The sequence below is a fragment of the Chanodichthys erythropterus genome, chromosome 1 (assembly GCF_024489055.1).
Source record: "Chanodichthys erythropterus isolate Z2021 chromosome 1, ASM2448905v1, whole genome shotgun sequence".
NCBI classification, from domain to species: domain Eukaryota; kingdom Metazoa; phylum Chordata; class Actinopteri; order Cypriniformes; family Xenocyprididae; genus Chanodichthys; species Chanodichthys erythropterus.
The window spans coordinates 3,235,448-3,255,547 of NC_090221.1; the positions used below are offsets into that span (position 1 = coordinate 3,235,448).

At 36.6% G+C, this 20,100-nt stretch overlaps 1 protein-coding gene across 3 annotated transcripts in view; it reads left to right on the plus strand.

The window, feature by feature from the left end:
* Nucleotides 1-20,100, plus strand: part of wu:fb13g09 (ATP-binding cassette sub-family C member 5) — a 54,585-nt gene that overhangs the window by 22,795 nt on the left and 11,690 nt on the right. For all 3 annotated transcript variants that reach the window (XM_067385006.1, XM_067385005.1, XM_067385007.1), the window contains 11 exons: nucleotides 1,595-1,933; nucleotides 2,171-2,242; nucleotides 4,406-4,530; nucleotides 4,605-4,677; nucleotides 4,819-5,022; nucleotides 8,255-8,380; nucleotides 8,704-8,815; nucleotides 12,397-12,581; nucleotides 13,398-13,544; nucleotides 17,924-18,053; nucleotides 18,176-18,329. In XM_067385006.1, coding sequence (XP_067241107.1) covers nucleotides 1,595-1,933; nucleotides 2,171-2,242; nucleotides 4,406-4,530; nucleotides 4,605-4,677; nucleotides 4,819-5,022; nucleotides 8,255-8,380; nucleotides 8,704-8,815; nucleotides 12,397-12,581; nucleotides 13,398-13,544; nucleotides 17,924-18,053; nucleotides 18,176-18,329 — 1,667 coding nt within the window. The remainder of the gene's footprint in view (nucleotides 1-1,594; nucleotides 1,934-2,170; nucleotides 2,243-4,405; nucleotides 4,531-4,604; nucleotides 4,678-4,818; nucleotides 5,023-8,254; nucleotides 8,381-8,703; nucleotides 8,816-12,396; nucleotides 12,582-13,397; nucleotides 13,545-17,923; nucleotides 18,054-18,175; nucleotides 18,330-20,100) is intronic.

The window sequence follows — 20,100 nt, forward strand, 5'->3', positions numbered from 1 at the left end:
GCGTTTACTAAAGTGGCGCCCCTATCGACAGCAGGACACTTTCATTGTAATGCATGAAATACGACCCATAGGAGCATTTGCTAAAATTGCAGCCCTTTCGACAACAGGACACTTTCATTTTAATGCATTGTTCCCTTTTAGCTGTGTCATGTTTCGGGTTTCGCGTAGCTCATTTGGTAGAGCATTGCAATAACAATATGCAATCATGTGATCATGTGATCATGCGATCATGGGTTCGATCCCAGGGAATGCATGTGCTCATAAAGTGTCTATGCACTATAAATCACTAAGGTTAGGTTTAGGGGTGGGGTGAGTGTAGTTGTTAATAGTTAAATAGCTAAATGTAAATAGGAGAAATGGTGTAAAATGTCCACATATTACATTTAAATGAACACGCATTTTGATTGGTAATGACAGTCATACGTCATTTCATGACGACAGACGTAACACGATACTGTCATTATTTTTATGCCCGCTAGAGGGCGCATGACTTCAAAACGTAAATATAGGTCATAATAAGGTGCTTGAAAAATGACCTATAGGGTCGTTTTTTTTGGAGGACAGTCTCAAGATGTAGATTACTTTGTTTCTTCAGTAGAACACAAATGATGATTTTTAACTCCAACCGTTGCGGTCTGTCAGTTGTATAATGCGTGTCAATGGGAACTTTGTCTATAAGAGTAAAAAAAACATGCACAGACAAACTCAAATTAAACCCTGCGGCTCGTGACGACACATTGATGTTCTAAGACACGAAACGATCTGTTTGTGTAAGAAACCGAACAGTATTTATATAATTTTTTACCTCTAAAACACCACTATGTCCAACTGCGTTCAGCATTCGGTTAGTGAGGTCTGATCGCGCTCTGACAATGGAAGTGATGTCTAGCACTCATTGAAGCAAAGCGTGAGACATCACTTCCGTCATCAGAACGTGTTTCTTGACCTCACTAACAGGATGTGCAGGGCAGTTGGACATAGTTGTGTTTTAGAGGTAAAAAAGTATATAAATACTGTTCGGTTTCTCGCACAAACCGATCGTTTCGTGTCTTAGGACATCAATGTGTCGTCACGAGCCGAAGGGTTTTATTTGGATTTGTCTGTGCATGTTTTTTTGACTCTTATAGATTGTGTTCCCATTGACACGCATTATGTGACTGACAGACGGCAACGGTTGGAGTTAAAAATCATCATTTGTGTTCTACTGAAGAAACAAAGTCACCTACATCTTGGCTGCGCTGAGGGTAAGCAGATAAACATCACATTTTCATTTTTGGGTGAACTATCCCTTTAATAATGTGGAACAGCCTCTTTAAGTAGGCTTTCCATTTACCTAAGTAGACCTGGCAAACTACTCAACAAACCTGTCTGAGATTGATACCAGTTATCTAAAAAGATATGGAAAATAAAACAAACACTTTCTTTGAAAAAGTAAAATCTGAATGTTTATTGTACTGAAATCCTACAGATATGTCACTTGCATAATAATTTGAAACACAGTGTAAAGTGTGACTCAAAATTTTTATTATATGAGAACTATTCCTTCAAACAGGTTTGTTGTTCCCGGTGTTAATGCCTCCACTTATACCCACAGAAGCTCTTCATGATGGAGGATAGGCAGCAGATCTCGATCAAAACAGAAGATCCCTGTAATGCAGTGGAGTTTAAAGATGCTACGCTGGTCTGGGAGAAGAAGAAAAAAAAGAGCCATGTTCAGCAGAAAAGAGGAGGCATGAGGAGAGTTTTGAGGAGGGAGAAACTGAGATTGTACATAGTCACAGAGGAGAGCAAAGGAAAGAGCGAGGAACCCAACGCAGAGCACCTTCTCACACACATGGAGCAGGAGAGCCCGCAGAGCACCATCTCCTCAACCCAGAGCATCCGCCCGCCAATGCACAAAACCCTGCACCGCATGGAGCTGAGCATCCGGAAGGTACTGTCAGCATATTTTTACCATTCCATGTGAGGTATCACGTTCACTACATAGTTCAGTGTCAAAGGTCAGATGTGTTTTGAAAACAAGGTTTTCGTAGGCGACTTAACCCTTGCTTGCAGGAAAACCGTTCATAAAGAGAGGGTTTGTGTAGTTTTTTCATAACAAAACTCACTCTATTTTCATAAACTATCTGTGATGTATTCTGACGGCCTGCTTTCTGCGCTGTGCGTCCAGGGCTCACTGGTGGGGGTTTGTGGTGGAGTTGGCAGTGGAAAGAGCTCACTGTTATCTGCTCTCCTGGGACAGGTGAGACATTACATGCACTACCATTCAATGGTTTGGGGTCAGATTGTTTTTTTTTTTGGTTTTTTTTTTAGAAATTAATAATTTTATTCAGCAAAGAGGCATTAGAATTGTCAGTAATGATATTTAGGATGTTACAAGGTTCAAATAAATGCTGTACTTTTGAACTTTGCACAACTGTTTTCAGCATTGACAATAAGAAATCATCATATCAGAATGATTTCTGAAGGATCATGTGACACTGAACACTGGAGTAATGATGCTGAAAATTCAGCTTTCATCACAGAAATAAATTATATTTTAAAATAAACTACATTGAAAAGTTTGTAGACAAACTTTGATGTTGGCTTGACAAAGCCGTATGAATGTTTGAAAGTTTTATAAGCTTTAAATTTAATGATGTGGGAAAAAAAGAAAGACAGACAACCATAGCTAGCATGAATTAACAAGTTTTAGCACATTGATAGCATTAATTATCATGTTTTAACATGTTGCTAACACGAATTAGCATATTGTTTGAACGTTTTAGCGCGTTGCTAGCAGGAATTAGCATGTGGCTAGCATGTTTTAACATGTTGCTAACATTAATTATCATGTAGTTAGCATGTTTTCACACATTGCTAGCATGTCTTAGCAGCATTAATATGCTGCTAGCATGTTGATAGCATGAATTAATATGTTGCTAGCATTTTTAGGATGTTGCTAGCATTTTTTAACATTCTGATAACATGAATTAACATTTTCCAAGCATTTATTAACATGTCGATAGCATGAATTAGCATTTTGCTAGCATGAATTAGCATGTTTCTAGCATGGATTAACATGTCGCTAGAATTTTTAGGATGTTGCTTGCATGTTTAGCATTTTGCAAGTATGATTTAATGATCTAACATGTTATCATTTTTATAATGTTGCTATCATGTTTTAGCATGCTGATAACATGAATTAACATGTTGTTAGCCTGTTTAGCTTGTTGATAGCACAAATTAGCATTTTGCTAGCATGTTTTGACATGTTGCTAACATTAATTATCATGTTGCTAGTATGTTTTCACACATTGCTAGCATGAATTAGCATGTAGTTAACTTGTTTTAACATGCTAACATTAAGTATCATGTTGTTAGTATGTTTGCACACATTGATAGCATGTCCTAGCATGAATTAGCATGTAGCTAAATTGTTTTAACATGCTAACATTAATTATGTTGCTAGCATGTTTAGCATTTTGCTAGTATGAATTAACATGTTGCTGGCATGATCTAACATGTTATCATTTTTATAATGTTGGTATCATGTTTTAGCATTCTGATAACATGAATTAACATGTTGTTAACATGTTTTAGCAGATTGCTAGCATGCATTAACCTGTTGCCAGCATGTTTTAGCACATTAATAGCATGAATTAGCACGTTTCTAGCATGTTTTAGCATGTTGTTCTAGGATAGTCGTTAAGCTTTGCTAATGATAGCTTAAATACTCTATAAGTCTTATTGTACAAAGGTTTTGACCCCCTCAATGAAAGTCTATGGGACTTTTTGTAGTTTTGATCATCCATTTAATTAAAAAGTTAGATCAGTATGAAAAGATACAACACACCGAGTCAGACAGTCTGAAGGTCTGAGCCGAGTTTAGTGGTTGTGGTTTATGTTTATGTTCATAGTCATGTCAAGTCATCATTTTATTCTGTTCATGTTGTCACCATGGTTAAACTGCACTTGGGTTCTGATGAATCGCCTTCAGTGGACTTTAGTTACAAATAATATCTTTTCGTCGGTCATTATTCACTGATAATCTTTCCTTCTACTGCAGCTCGAATCTCATTTACATTCATTTACATGCTACATATCTGAAGACGAATGAGATTTAGCGAAGATTATCAGTGAACTTTCACACAAATTTATAATATGACCAGCACACAAATCGTATATTACATTTTTATGGTATAACGTTGGAGTTCTTGACAGCTGTTGTTTTACAGAAAAGAGGAGCACTCCTCTGAGAAAATAACAGCATATGGGTTTGGCACGAAATTAGAGTAAATAATGAAAAGCATTTATTTTATTACCACCCCTTTAACCATCATAAACTAGCCTGGACATAAACCAGCTGGTCTTCTCAGCAGGGTGAAAGCAGATGTATAGGTTTTATTCTTCGCCTTCTGTCTAGATGACCCTTCTCGACGGCTCCGTAGCTGTAAATGGAGAATTCGCATATGTTGCTCAACAGGCTTGGATCCTCCACGACTCCCTCAGGGAGAACATCCTGTTTGGAAAACAGTACATTGAGGAAAAGTAAGGAGCTGTATTCATGCATATAAAAATAACTCGGGCCTTTCTTCTAAAATTAAGCAAGCATCTCTCACCAGGTACAATGCTGTTCTGGAGGCATGCTGTTTATTCCCTGATATTATTGAGCTACCATATGGCGACATGACTGAGGTATCTACATTATTATAATCTCTGACCTCGACAAATACAATCAAGGTCGCACAAATCACTTGTATGATATTACTTTTTCAATTGTAAATGGCCTTGAAAAAGTAATCATTACTGTGGCTGGAATTGAATTGTCTGCTGCAGATAGGAGAGCGAGGGGCCAACCTGAGCGGCGGCCAGCGGCAGAGAGTGAGTCTGGCACGTGCGCTGTACAGCGAGAGACCCATCCTTCTGCTCGATGACCCCCTCAGCGCCGTCGACACTCGTGTGGGCTCCCACCTATTCTACAGCGCCATCCGCCCCGCTGCCAAGGGCAGGACTGTCATCTTTGTCACGCACCAACTGCAGGCAAGAGGCTTATGAATGCACATGATGTACAGCAAAAGAACAAATCACATACTGGGACAGGTGACATTGTACTCGTCCAACAAGTTCCACTGAGAATATATGAATATGGTTCATGTGAGAGGCAGTGCTGTATTATGAAGGCAATCCTTTCAGATATTACTATACTTGGGTCAATGACGTGACGAGTCATTTTTTTGTCCAAAGTCCTTAATAATAATAAAAAACAAAGATATGACATCCAAAGTATGTAAGGTAGTACAACTAGATCTCTTTTATTGAATCCAAAAGGTTTTAATCATATTTTCCTACATATAAAGACATTCTGAAGTGTCAAAAGTGTAATTCGGTTTAACCGTCCAATACGGCCATTTAATTTGTGATTAAAATATCTTAAAATGTAATAAATGTACATATTTTTTTATTCTAGCATGATTTTATAACATAATTTTAATACCATAATGGTATTAAAATTATGTGTAGAAGTCGTTGCTTTGTTATGAGAAATAATGTCCGGAAAAATGAATTTCATTGATGTCATTCGGAGTAACCGATATAAAGGGACCATTTTTGATCAAGTCATGTGATCAATATCATGTGACATCATTCAGACACCTACAAAGGACCACGGTTGTGAAGCAAAGTAATTAACTCTCTCTTAACTATTTGATAAATTCATGTTTTCACTTGATCATATGCATGTCCCGAAACATCAGGTCATTCGGTGCAACCGCTATAAAACATGGAAAATGTTGTAATATTTTAAAAACTTTACTAAATATAAAATGTTTGATTGTCCTTTTGCTAGATATCAGCCTGTTAGCATTGTTTGAAAATATCGTCATTCGGTAAAACCAAAAGTCATTCGGTAAAACTGAAATTTTGGTTAAACCAAATGACTTTTTTGGTGAAAAATTTTGTCCATCTTGTAAAAAATGACAAAAGCAGATTTAATTGATTATAAAAACCACATAATCTCATTGTTAACACTTAATAAAACTTAAAAATCAATTATATCTCCATTTTGTTTTGTTTTTACACTTTTAAAAACCTTATTCATCAATGACCCACATACTGTATAATACAGCATGGCTTTAAATCCTTTTTGCTCTAATAAAATATTTATTTAGTTATTTATTATATATATATATATATATATATATATTAGGGCTGGGCAAGTTAACGTGTTTTTATCGCGTTAACGCATTAATTAATTAACGCCGACAATTAGTTTATCGCGCGTTAACGTACTTTTTATTTTGAAAGTCCTTTGCTCACTGCATTTGAATACACATAGATAGACTACAACCGAATACAACACAAACCATGGGTCACAGGAGGGGTGGGATGTTTATCAGTAGGCTACTGGCTGCTTGGGATGAGCGCCATCACGCGTCTCAACCAATGAAAGCATTTGTTGTGTGCCTAAGAGAGCTACAGCGCAAAAAAGAAAATATCTGGTGCGGACAGAAAAATGGAAAAAGGTACCCACTGCTTATCACTCAATAAAAGAATCACATTGCTAAGTGTTTTTGAACGTTTTGATTTAGTTTGGTTTAATAATTAACATTACCTTTGCGAGTCTGACTCTCACTGCAGTCGTGAATTAGCAGAACTTGACGGGGACATTCAAATGCTTAACAAACGCTTCATGTGACCAACAATTCTGTACATGTTTATTAAAGCATACTGTGTGGAGATACGCAAATGAGCCCAAAATATGAATGCAACACGTTTATATCTTAAACGGTTTCCTCTCATGTCATCTCAAGAAAACGCTTAATGCACTTAGACTGATATTAAAGAGACCAAATTCTCTTTACAAATAAAGCACATGCAGAAAAACGGATGACACCAAAATATAAACTTTCAGTATCACTTAAAATGTAAGCATTTCATAAATTTTCTTCATAACGGTTTTATAAAGGTAGGGAAATGCTTAGTGTGGTTGTCATTTGTTAAAATAAATATAAAAAATACAGTGTGTTCGTGTCCGTCTGTCCGCTGAATTTGACCCATAATCTCTGATTCTCCTCATCTGTGATCATGGAAAAGGGGAATTACAATGACAAGTAGGCCTACTCAATATGCTCGTTTAAGCATCATTTAAACGTTTCCAACAAATAAATGAATCGACTTTTCTCAGTGTGTTAATTACATAGATTTATTTGGATATTCATACGATGATATTCATACGATGGCTGAAGCAGCAGTGAGCGTCCAGCGTGCGACACGGTAAACAGATCAACACTGTAAACGAAATTCTACAAAACTTCAGTGAAAAAAATTAAAAAATAAATAAAAAGATCATGCGATGCGATAAAATAGCTTCTATTCCCTGCAAACGATACCATTAAAAATGTTAACGTTCCACTTAATGGCAGAAAAAAAACAAAAGGTAAGCAAGAATCCGTATTAATTTCAGTACGAGTAATAGAGGGCGATCCTGTCAAAATGACGGCGCCGCCCCGGCATGCAACGAGGTGTGACGTCGGTTCGTATTCTCTATTGCACTTTTGTTCATACAGCAGTACTTTGAACGAATAAAATTACGCAATACACTACTTTTGATTTCATTATTGAATTTTGCGCATTCTGCGATTAATCGCGATTAATCAGAAAAATCATGCGATTAATCGCGATTAAAATATTTAATCGTTGCCCAGCACTAATATATATATATATATTATTTAGGCCAATACCAATAAGCCTGTTTATTTCATATAATAGCAGTTATTTTAGTATTATTTATATATGATTAAAGTATTCATTAATATTTTGAATTAGCTTTTATTTTTAGATTTTCAGTTTTCATTTTAGTTTAACAAAATGTTAGTTTTAGTAAGTTTACTTAAAGTTTTTTTTAATCATATTTAGATTTATTTTTATTTCAGTTTTAGTTTTAATCATTTTAGTACTTAATTTATATATATATATATATATATATATATATATATATATATATATATATATATATATATATATATATATATATATATATCCCTTATTGACTGTTACTTATACATAAAAAAATTTAAATATTATGTAAATATTAGCTGATAACGATATGTCATCCCTATTAAAATCTTAAAGACATAAAAATTTCTCTCAAAACATTATTTTATCAAGCAAATGACTTCTGCTCTATGATATTATTATGCTTATGGTTAGGTTAATGTATCATAAGGTCTCCTAACGCTATATGTCCTTTCCCCTGGGTGTGTTTATTCTACAGTACTTGCCAGAGTGTGATGAGGTGGTGTTAATGAAGGACGGCCAGATAGCAGAGCACGGCACACACGTCCAGCTGATGGAGAAAGGCCGAAACTACGCTGCCCTTTTCAACAGCGTGCAGCAAGAGGTGCGATATGCCGCCCGCAGCAGCTGTGCCCTATGGGAAAACACCAGGGTCACACACTCACAAAACATCTTACATCACCCACTGCAAAATTCATGAACCATGGGCTGCAGAGCCACTGGGTTTGAAATGTAAATTCACGCTGTGCTTTTGTAATTTATAAGTGAATTGATCTGTGAGAGTAACAGCCGAGGGACATTGTCACTGATCTCTGTATTAATGACCCAGCAGCCGTTGTTCTGACTCATGCGTCCCGGTAATCAGTTGTGGGTTGCTCTTTACCAGGTCTCGCTCTTTCTCTTTTTTTCTGTTCATCTTTCATCCAGAACCTGGTGAGGAATAACCTGAAAAACAAGCAGAGGGCAGAGGAGGAGAGCAGCCCGCGGCCCCTTCATGTCAATGATGCAGCCAAGCCGCATGCTGAGAGCAATAAAGGAGGTGAGGGTTGTTTAATCCAGCACTTCTCAGTTGGTTTTGCATTGCACCTTCATTGCATTTTGAGAGGTGACTCCATTAACCCATTACCAAAAAAACAAAAACAAGGAATGTAACTTTTGCATCTTCATTGCATTTCAAGTGGTGATTCCATTAACCCATTACCAAAAAAGTGGCGACTCCATTAACCCATTGCCAAAAAAATGGTGACTCCACTAACCCATTACCAAAAAAATGGTGACTCCACTAACCCATTACCAAAAAAATGGCGACTCCATTAACCCATTACCAAAAAAGTGGCGACTCCATTAACCCATTACCAAAAAAATGGCGACTCCATTAACCCATTGCCAAAAAAATGGTGACTCCACTAACCCATTACCAAAAAAATGGTGACTCCACTAACCCATTACCAAAAAAATGGCGACTCCATTAACCCATTACCAAAAAAATGGTGACTCCACTAACCCATTACCAAAAAAATGGTGACTCCATTAACCCATTACCAAAAAAATGGTGACTCCACTAACCCATTACCAAAAAAAATGGTGACTCCACTAACCCATTACCAAAAAAATGGCGACTCCATTAACCCATTACCAAAAAAATGGTGACTCCACTAACCCATTACCAAAAAAATGGCGACTCCATTAACCCATTACCAAAAAAGTGGCGACTCCATTAACCCATTACCAAAAAAATGGCGACTCCATTAACCCATTGCCAAAAAAATGGTGACTCCACTAACCCATTACCAAAAAAATGGTGACTCCACTAACACATTACCAAAAAAATGGCGACTCCATTAACCCATTACCAAAAAAGTGTCGACTCCATTAACCCATTACCAAAAAAGTGTCGACTCCATTAACCCATTACCAAAAAAGTGGCGACTCCATTAACCCATTACCAAAAAAGTGTCGACTCCATTAACCCATTACCAAAAAAGTGGCGACTCCATTAACCCATTACCAAAAAAATGGCGACTCCATTAACCCATTACCAAAAAAGTGTCGACTCCATTAACCCATTACCAAAAAAGTGTCGACTCCATTAACCCATTACCAAAAAAGTGTCGACTCCATTAACCCATTACCAAAAAAGTGGCGACTCCATTAACCCATTACCAAAAAAACAAAAACAAGGAATGTAACTTTTGCATCTTCATTGCATTTCAAGTGGTGATTCCATTAACCCATTACCAAAAAAGTGGCGACTCCATTAACCCATTGCCAAAAAATGGTGACTCCACTAACCCATTACCAAAAAAATGGTGACTCCACTAACCCATTACCAAAAAAATGGCGACTCCATTAACCCATTACCAAAAAAGTGGCGACTCCATTAACCCATTACCAAAAAAATGGCGACTCCATTAACCCATTGCCAAAAAAATGGTGACTCCACTAACCCATTACCAAAAAAATGGTGACTCCACTAACCCATTACCAAAAAAATGGCGACTCCATTAACCCATTACCAAAAAAATGGTGACTCCACTAACCCATTACCAAAAAAATGGTGACTCCATTAACCCATTACCAAAAAAATGGTGACTCCACTAACCCATTACCAAAAAAATGGTGACTCCACTAACCCATTACCAAAAAAATGGTGACTCCACTAACCCATTACCAAAAAAATGGCGACTCCATTAACCCATTACCAAAAAAATGGTGACTCCACTAACCCATTACCAAAAAATGGTGACTCCACTAACCCATTACCGAAAAAATGGCGACTCCACTAACCCATTACCAAAAAAGTGGCGACTCCATTAACCCATTACCAAAAAAGTGGCGACTCCATTAACCCATTACCCAAAAAATGGCGACTCCATTAACCCATTGCCAAAAAAATGGTGACTCCACTAACCCATTACCAAAAAAATGGTGACTCCACTAACCCATTACCAAAAAAATGGTGACTCCATTAACCCATTACCAAAAAAGTGGCGACTCCATTAACCCATTACCAAAAGAGTGGCGACTCCATTAACCCATTACCAAAAAAATGGCGACTCCATTAACCCATTACCAAAAAAATGGCGACTCCATTAACCCATTACCAAAAAAGTGTCGACTCCATTAACCCATTACCAAAAAAGTGTCGACTCCACTAACCCATTACCAAAAAAATGGCGACTCCATTAACCCATTACCAAAAGAGTGGCGACTCCATTAACCCATTACCAAAAAAGTGGCGACTCCATTAACCCATTACCAAAAAAGTGGCGACTCCATTAACCCATTACCAAAAAAGTGGCGACTCCATTAACCCATTACCAAAAGAGTGGCGACTCCATTAACCCATTACCAAAAAAATGGCGACTCCATTAACCCATTACCAAAAAAATGGCGACTCCATTAACCCATTACCAAAAAAATGGCGACTCCATTAACCCATTACCAAAAAAGTGGCGACTCCATTAACTCATTACCAAAAAAGTGGCGACTCCATTAACCCATTACCAAAAAAGTGGCGACTCCATTAACCCATTACCAAAAAAATGGCGACTCCATTAACCCATTACCAAAAAAGTGTCGACTCCATTAACCCATTACCAAAAAAGTGTCGACTCCATTAACCCATTACCAAAAAAGTGTCGACTCCATTAACCCATTACCAAAAAAATGGCGACTCCATTAACCCATTACCAAAAAAGTGTCGACTCCATTAACCCATTACCAAAAAAGTGTCGACTCCATTAACCCATTACCAAAAAAGTGGCGACTCCATTAACCCATTACCAAAAGTGGCGACTCCATTAACCCATTACCAAAAGAGTGGCGACTCCATTAACCCATTACCAAAAAAGTGGCGACTCCATTAACCCATTACCAAAAAAGTGGCGACTCCATTAACCCATTACCAAAAAAATGGCGACTCCATTAACCCATTACCAAAAAAGTGTCGACTCCATTAACCCATTACCAAAAAAGTGTCGACTCCATTAACCCATTACCAAAAAAATGTCGACTCCATTAACCCATTACCAAAAGAGTGGCGACTCCATTAACCCATTACCAAAAAAGTGGCGACTCCATTAACCCATTACCAAAAAAGTGGCGACTCCATTAACCCATTACCAAAAAAGTGGCGACTCCATTAACCCATTACCAAAAGAGTGGCGACTCCATTAACCCATTACCAAAAAAATGGCGACTCCATTAAACCATTACCAAAAAAATGGCGACTCCATTAACCCATTACCAAAAAATGGCGACCGATTACCAAAAAAGTGGCGACTCCATTAATCCATTACCAAAAAAGTTCACGCTATACAAAAGCTCGCTCACATACACTGATCTGAAATTATGCAAGCATAAGCTTAGTGATACAAACATTCCATGACTGTTATACTAAATATATAAGCATCCAGCAAATAAATTGATCTTTTGTAGTTTGTTCAGATGTTGGGCTAGCCAACATGTGACCTATCTTGGGATCATGGCCTGTCAGTCGAGAAGCACTGTTTAATCTGAGAATAACAGTGTGTGCTTAGTTGAGCTAACATCCGTGGGTGATTCACACTTCTTTGTTGTTCTTCTCTCTCTTTCTGTTGTTTGATGTGCACCTCTCAGAACAGCTCATGCAGGCGGAGGAAAAGGGGACCGGGGCCGTGGCCTGGCCCGTGTATGCTGCTTACATCAAGGCTGCCGGAGGGCCTCTGGCCTTCATTGTAAACATCCTCCTCTTCCTCTTCACCACAGGCAGTATCGCCTTCAGCAACTGGTGGCTGAGTCACTGGATCAGGCAGGGCAGCGGGGTAAACCAGTCTCACTGCTTTGAATTTCTGCCATTTAAAAAAGGATATTTTAGCCAACAATAACAATCTGTCATCATTTACTCACTTATATGCAGGGCTGGATTTATGCATAGGTATTCTATGCTAATGATGGAAATTCGCTGGTCAAAAACTTTATTTGAGCCCGATTTCTGTAAAATGATAATATAATGCCACATGCATTGTACATTATACAACTTTGAAAACTATGTAAAAAATGTTTTTTTTACATCATTATTTCCTGAAAAGTAGCAGTTTTGGTACAGTTATTAATTGAAAAAATTACTTTTACCTATGTTACAATATGAGGTAAATCTGATTCTGGCCTTGTTTCGTCTGTGGAAAACAACAGGAGAAATTCTGCTCAGTGTGAATGAATTATCAACCAACCAATTCACTGCTTCAAAAGAATAATGTCCTCATACTAGCTCACATTCTTCTGAATTTCTCATTTTGACTTTCATGGAAGAAAACAAGTCTTCACAGGTTTGAAAACGACATGATGGCGAAACAATGATGACAATTTTCATTTTTGGGTGAATTATTCCTTTAAAGCAAGCCAGCTTGAATCGCCGACTTTTGATGCTTAGCTGAAATGAACATCAATCCCGAAACTAATTAGAAGTGCCAGACTCCACACGATTTACTCAGAGGGACAATCACGGCAACAGATGTTGCAGTTAACTCGCATTCTGTAAAATAATTGAGACTGGGACTCGTGCACGCAGTTCAGCTGGTATGTTGGGAATCTCTAGGGAAGGATCACGTTTCCAAGGTGATGTTCCTTTGTCCCTGCAGAATTCCTCGCTGCTGCAGGGGAACGAGACCGCCGAGAGCGACAGCATGCGACTGAATCCGCACGTACAGTACTACTCCAGGGTGTACGTCTTATCCATGGGGGCGGCGCTCTTCCTGAAGACCGTGCGAGGGCTGGTGTTCGTCAAGGTAATCTGGAGTTTATTGTCAGAGAGATTCCTCTGTTCAGGCTTCCTGCTGAATTTTTCATCAAACACTTGGGTCATTAGGCAGATGCATTTCCTCTTTGCTCATGTACTATTCATCACTGCCTAAATCTACCTGAGAGTAGCAGGTTAATCTGTCACGGGGGCATCGCAATTAATGCCTTTTTTCCACTATGTTATTGACAGAACATGTGCTTTCCATAGTTTGTTTCATTTCTACACTAAATCCTTCCTCTGCAATCCATGACATTGCCAAGTGTCCTCTTTTTTCTCATCCTTCCTGTCTCTACATTTTTTTCTGCTCTTTAATTGAAATTGCCTGCAGGCTAAATCCATTTATCTGTCCTGTGTCTTGACTTTGAGCTGGAGGGGTTGTGTATGCGTGTCCCCTCAGGACCCTGTGCCCTCTTCTCCATTAAGCAGCCCCGACAGCACATTAGAGTGGTTATGTGTCTGTGTAATTGTGTGCCACTTGTATTCACTAATTCCTCGATGATGGCTAATCTCTTTTTACCCAAAGGTAAGATAGCAAATTTGGGAACTTTACATATTCTATTAATGGAATGAATTTGCCCCCTTGTGCCAGAAACCATCAAATCCAAATGTTCTCCCATAAGCACAGCATGAGGAATTTTGTTATGAAGGCATGTCTGGCACATTCTCAATATTCTCCTGACATGTATGTGAGAATATCTGTCCTTATGCAACCATCTGTTTATTTGTGCTGCAGTTGAACTTCTGTGCAGTGACGACGTTCATGCATTTACTGTTCCTCATATGCGAGAATCAAATTTTTATGTTGCGATAATTGCTTAAGCTTTTATAACGGTATACGTTATTATCACAATATTGAAATAAGTTGCAAAAAAAGTGTTGTCATACTATAACAGGTTTAAGAATTATTTTTCTTAGAACAAAAAGAACTGAACATTTAAATACAATAAAGCAGTACACACAAAAAATAAAGTAAAATGTTTCAAACAGATTAAAGTGTAAAAGAATGATAAAGAACAACAGGTAACACTGGATAAGGTCTCATTATTTAACATTACTCAATGCATTAACTAATATTAAGAATGAGCAATAGCTGCATTTGTAACAGAAGTTTATTTCATTTTTTTATTTTTTTTTTGTTAAAGGGTTACTTCAGGATTTAGCATTAAGCTTTGTATTAGTAGAATACCACTAGTATTTTCGAATTAGCGTGCTTTCCCCATTCATATCAGCCCGAGATGAGAGATTTATGCTTTTTTATTCTGTAGAAAAGCCTCCGATGACGCAAAAATCGTCATTTTGCGTCATCGGAGGCTTTTTTGGCCAGAGGCTTAAAACTACAGCCAGTAATAACAGGTTGTTCCGCATTTTTTCACCACGTCCATACATATGCGCGTTTGATGTTACTCGCGGACATAGATCAAAGATTTTATCAAAAGGGGGTGTCAATTATATTTTTAAGCTTAACATATTTTGTTATAGTCTGCACTACATCAGTGGTTCATCTCGCAAATGTATCGGTCTCTGCAGTCATCTCAACCAATACAGCAACAGGCTTTTGTGGTAACGTTAGCATAAATAGATAAATAAACTAACTCAGTTTTACAGAACAGTGGCTTTACTTTGATAACAGTCAACTTATATGCAACTTATATGTAATTGTCTATCTAACGTTACTTTGCTAAGTTTGCAGTTTTACTGCTACCTACAACACTACATATAGGCTACTGTGTTATCAGTCTAGTATCAGCAAGTCTTACCTGTGAGTCAAAAATACATTTTCTGCCTTTTCTCAGTCTAGAAAGCTCCAAATTCAAAAATAATTTCACATTTCTACTACATAAATGACCAATTTTAAATACACATTCATCTTTCCAGGGGTGAAGTACCCCTTTAATATTAGATAAAAATACAGTTGTTAAAAATGGGTTGTTAGTTGTTGGTCCAACTTTTGATTTTAGTAATGTTAATAAACATTAACTAGAAATTAACATTAACTAAGATTAATAAATGTTGTTTTAAATGCTATAATAAAAGTATTTTTCATTGTCAGTTTGGTAATAGTGAATTAACATGTTAAGTAATGGAGCCTTAGTTAGGTCATCAAGTGTTATTGAACAATAATCAGAACATTTGTAGTCCAGATTAAAATATAAAAATGTTTAAGTTTGAAAATAAGTTTTTAAGTGTTAAATATTTTGTGCTGTGATGAACAACATTGTGAATACAAAAAAAAAATGAATGGCTGTTTGAAGCATTTTAAATACTGTAGTACTGCAGCTGCTTTGTTTACGGAGTTTCCGGGGTAACCGCTGCACTTCTGCTGTTACATCATATTCATTATCGTGATATATCGTATTACCGAATATCGGCACGTCTATATGCGAGTTAGATCGTGTAAAGTGCATCATGTGCATTGTGCCAAAATTAGATCACTTTCATTATAATTAACAAAGCTGTCTTCAGCTGATGATGCCCACTTTCTATTTCTGATGCTTTGCATCCCAACCACTTAAAATGACAAAATGATTTTATTTATAGATTGTTTTTTTGTTATAAATATATTTAACACACTTTCTATACAGTTATATACACAATATACAGTTTCTGCATCAAACATTATGGCTGAATTTTCACTTGCCATTGTTCAGTGTTTACTACAGAAAAGTTGGCCAAGTAGATCTTTGAGCTCATGCGAGTGAGTTGAGGCGGGGCTAATTAGCATATTCATGGCTCTACATATACTAAATGAAGCAAGGGTGTCGAGTAACAAGTTATTTTAAACTGAAAATTACCCCAAGCTTTACTCACCCTCAAGCCATCCTAGGTGTATATGACTTTCTTCTTTCTAATGCACACAATCAGAGTTATATTAAAGGTGCCCTAGAATCAAAAATTGAATTTATCTTGGCATAGTTGAATAACAAGAGTTCAGTACATGGAAATGACATACACTGAGTCTCAAACACCATTGCTTCCTCCTTCTTGTGTAAATCTCATTTGTTTAAAAGACCTCTGAAAAACAGGCGAATCTCAACATAACACAGACTGTTACGTCATTAATATGTTCGCCCCCAATATTTGCATATGCCAGCTCATGTTCAAGCATTACACAAGGGCAGCCAGTATTAACGTCTGGATCTGTGCACAGCTGAATCATCAGACTAGGTAAGCAAGCAAGAACAATAGTGAAAAATGGCAGATGGAGCAATAATAACTGACATGATTCATGATATCATGATATTTTTAGTGATATTTGTGAATTGTCTTTCTAAATGTTTCGTTAGCATGTTGCTAATGTACTGTTAAATGTGGTTAAAGTTATCATCGTTTCTAACTGTATTCATGGAGACAAGAGCCGTCGCTATTTTCATTTTTAAACACTTGCAGTCTGTATAATTCATAAACACAACTTCATTCTTTATAAATCTCTCCAACAGTTTGTAATGTTAGCTTTCGCCACGGAGCATAGCCTCAAACTCATTCAAAATCAAATGTAAACATCCAAATAAATACTATACTCACATGATCCAAAGCATACATGCAGTATGCATGACGAACATCTTGTAAAGATCCATTTGAGGGTTATATTAGCTGTGTGAACTTTGTAAATACACTGTATTATAGTCGAGAGCTCGGGGATGGGGAGCACGCGATTTAAAGGGGCCGCAGCCTGAATCGGTGCATATTTAATGATGCCCCAAAATAGGCAGTTAAAAAAATTCATTAAAAAAAATCTATGGGGTATTTTGAGCTGAAACTTCACAGACACATTCAGGAGATACTTTATATTACATCTTTTGAAAACTGGTTCTAGGGCACCTTTAATAAATATCCTGAGCTTTATAATGGCAGTGAACGGGAAACAACGAGTATGAAGCTCAAGAAAGTGCATCCATCCGAAGCAAAACATAAGATACAATGTGTTTGTGTAAAATATCCATATTTAACAAGTTATAAAAAAAAATATCAAGCTTCCGCAAGTGAATTTTAGCTTTGTTTAAGCTATTTTGCTGGTCTACAAAGTCATTTTTTTTATACCAGCATACTGTATATCTGTTAACAAAGTGGCTGAGGTTGAGGCAAGCTGATCGATCTACTTTGACGTCAGACTCACTTGCATTGGTCGCTTCCAGTGTGGATTTCAGGCAAAACCATTCCTGTATAATTGCCAAGTTTTCCCTTTAAATATTCTAGCTATTATGCCTGTTTAAATGTTTGCTTACATCCCTGACCTGTTAATTTCAATGTGAACCCTGACTAAAGCATTTTATAGGTTTTTAAATCACCAGCCCATTTATTTGCATTTTGCGTTGTGTCTGTGGGCATGCATTATTAACACTGTTGTGTGTGTTGTTGTTGTTGCAGTGCACTGTGCGGGCAGCCTCGGTTCTGCATGATAAACTATTTAAGACTCTACTTCTGAGCCCCATGCGCTTTTTCGACACAACACCCCTGGGACGCATTCTCAACCGATTCTCCAGGGACATGGATGAGGGTGAGGAACCTCTCTTTCTCAGCTCACAAATCCTTTCAAATGCGGGATGACGGGGGGCGTCTCAAAGCGTTTTGATGTCTCGCTCTCTCACACATTGGCTCTCTATTCTTCTCTTTGCATAGTTGATGTGCGTCTGGCTATGCAAGCCGAAATGCTGCTCCAGAATGTGACATTAGTGCTGTTCTGTCTGGGAGTGGTTGGCGCTGTGTTTCCGTGGTTCCTGTTCTCCATCATTCCTTTAGGGGTGTTCCTCTTCATTGTCAACCGAATCTCCAGGTTTGGTCTATCAGATTTTTTTTTGAAAGAAACAGATAGTTGGGTTAGGTCAATGTAGAACATACAGTACTGTGCACAAGTCTTAGGCTACCAACAGCTTTGTTGTTTTAGCAATGTTTTAATGACCGCTCATATATATTTTTTGGTTTTTATTACAATACAAACAGAAAATACAGGAAATATGTACACAAAATGTATTAAGTGTGACCTTCTGGACTTCTTTCATTTTCTCAAAGAAGAAATTCTGAGAAACTTCTCATCATATTTTCAAGTTTCCTTGGCCTTTCAGTCCTTTTTCATTACATTTAGGTTTAAGAGAGCCGTTTCCTGTTATTTCTCAAGTGTAATTTCCTGGTCTTTTTGGTTATATTCTAATAAATAGACTGAGAAATAATTATATATGATCATTGCTAAAACAACATCGAATGGTGGCCTAAGACTTTTGCACAGTACTTTATGTCAGGCTGATTTATTGATGAATATGTGTTGTAGATAGTAAGATACTAAAGAAAATAAATATTTTATATATATATATATATATTAATTTCATTATTTATATTATAATTATTTAATTAAAAAAACATAAATGTATTCATATGTATTAAGAAAATAAAAATTAAATTATTTTTATGTAAAGAAATAAAATATTTTTATATATGAATATTTTTGAGAGGTACATAAAATTGCATTGGTCAAAGATTTTTTAATGTTTTTAAAAGAAGTCTCTTCTGCTCGCCAAGGCTTCATTTATTTGATCCAAAATACAGCAAAAACAGTAATATTGTGAAATATTTTTACAATTTAAAATAACTGCTTTCTATTTAAATATATTTTAAAATGCATTTTATTCCTGTGATCAAAGCTGAATTTTCAGCATCATTACTCCAGTCTTCAGTGTCACATGATCCTTCAGAAATCATTCTAATATGCTGATTTGATCAAGAAACATTTATTATTATTATTATTATTATTATTATTATTATTATCAGTGTTGAAAACAGTTGTGTAAATTTTTTTTCAGGATAATTTGATGAATAGAAAGTTCAGCATTTATCTGAAATAAAAAGCTTTTGCAACATTATAAAAGTCTTTACTGTCACATTTAATCAATTTAATGCATCCTTGCTGAATAAAAGAATTAATTTCTTTCATTTCTTTCCGAAGAAAGAAATTCTTACTGACTCCAAGCTTTTGAATGGTAGTGATAATGTTACAAAAGCTTTCTATTTCAGATAAATGCTGTTCTTTTAATCAAATAATTCTGAAATGAAAATTGTACACAACTGTTTTCAACATTGATATTAATAATAAATGTTTCTTGAGCAGCAAATCATCATATTAGAATGATTTCTGAAGGATCATGTGACACTGAAGACTGGAGTAATGTCAGCTTTGATCACAGGAATAAATTGCATCTTAAAATACATTTACAGTTATTTTAAATTGTAAAAATATTTCACAATATTTTTGCTGTATTTTGGATCAAATAAATGAAGCCTTGGTGAGCAGAAGAGACAAAAAAAAAAAAAACAAACGTTTGACCGGTAGTGTATTTTTTTATGTTGTTTTAATATGTCAGCAATTTTATGTACCTCTAATTTGCCAGTGTACATTATGTGATACAAAATGTGTTTCTCTCTTTGAAGTGAAATGTGTTCAAACAGTCATATTGGCAGCTTTTGCTCTAAAAAGACAACAGAACCAAAGAATCTGTCTCACAGAGAACCATATCAAGGACAGGTTTGTCCTCCTTCGCTTGGCCTCTTTTTAA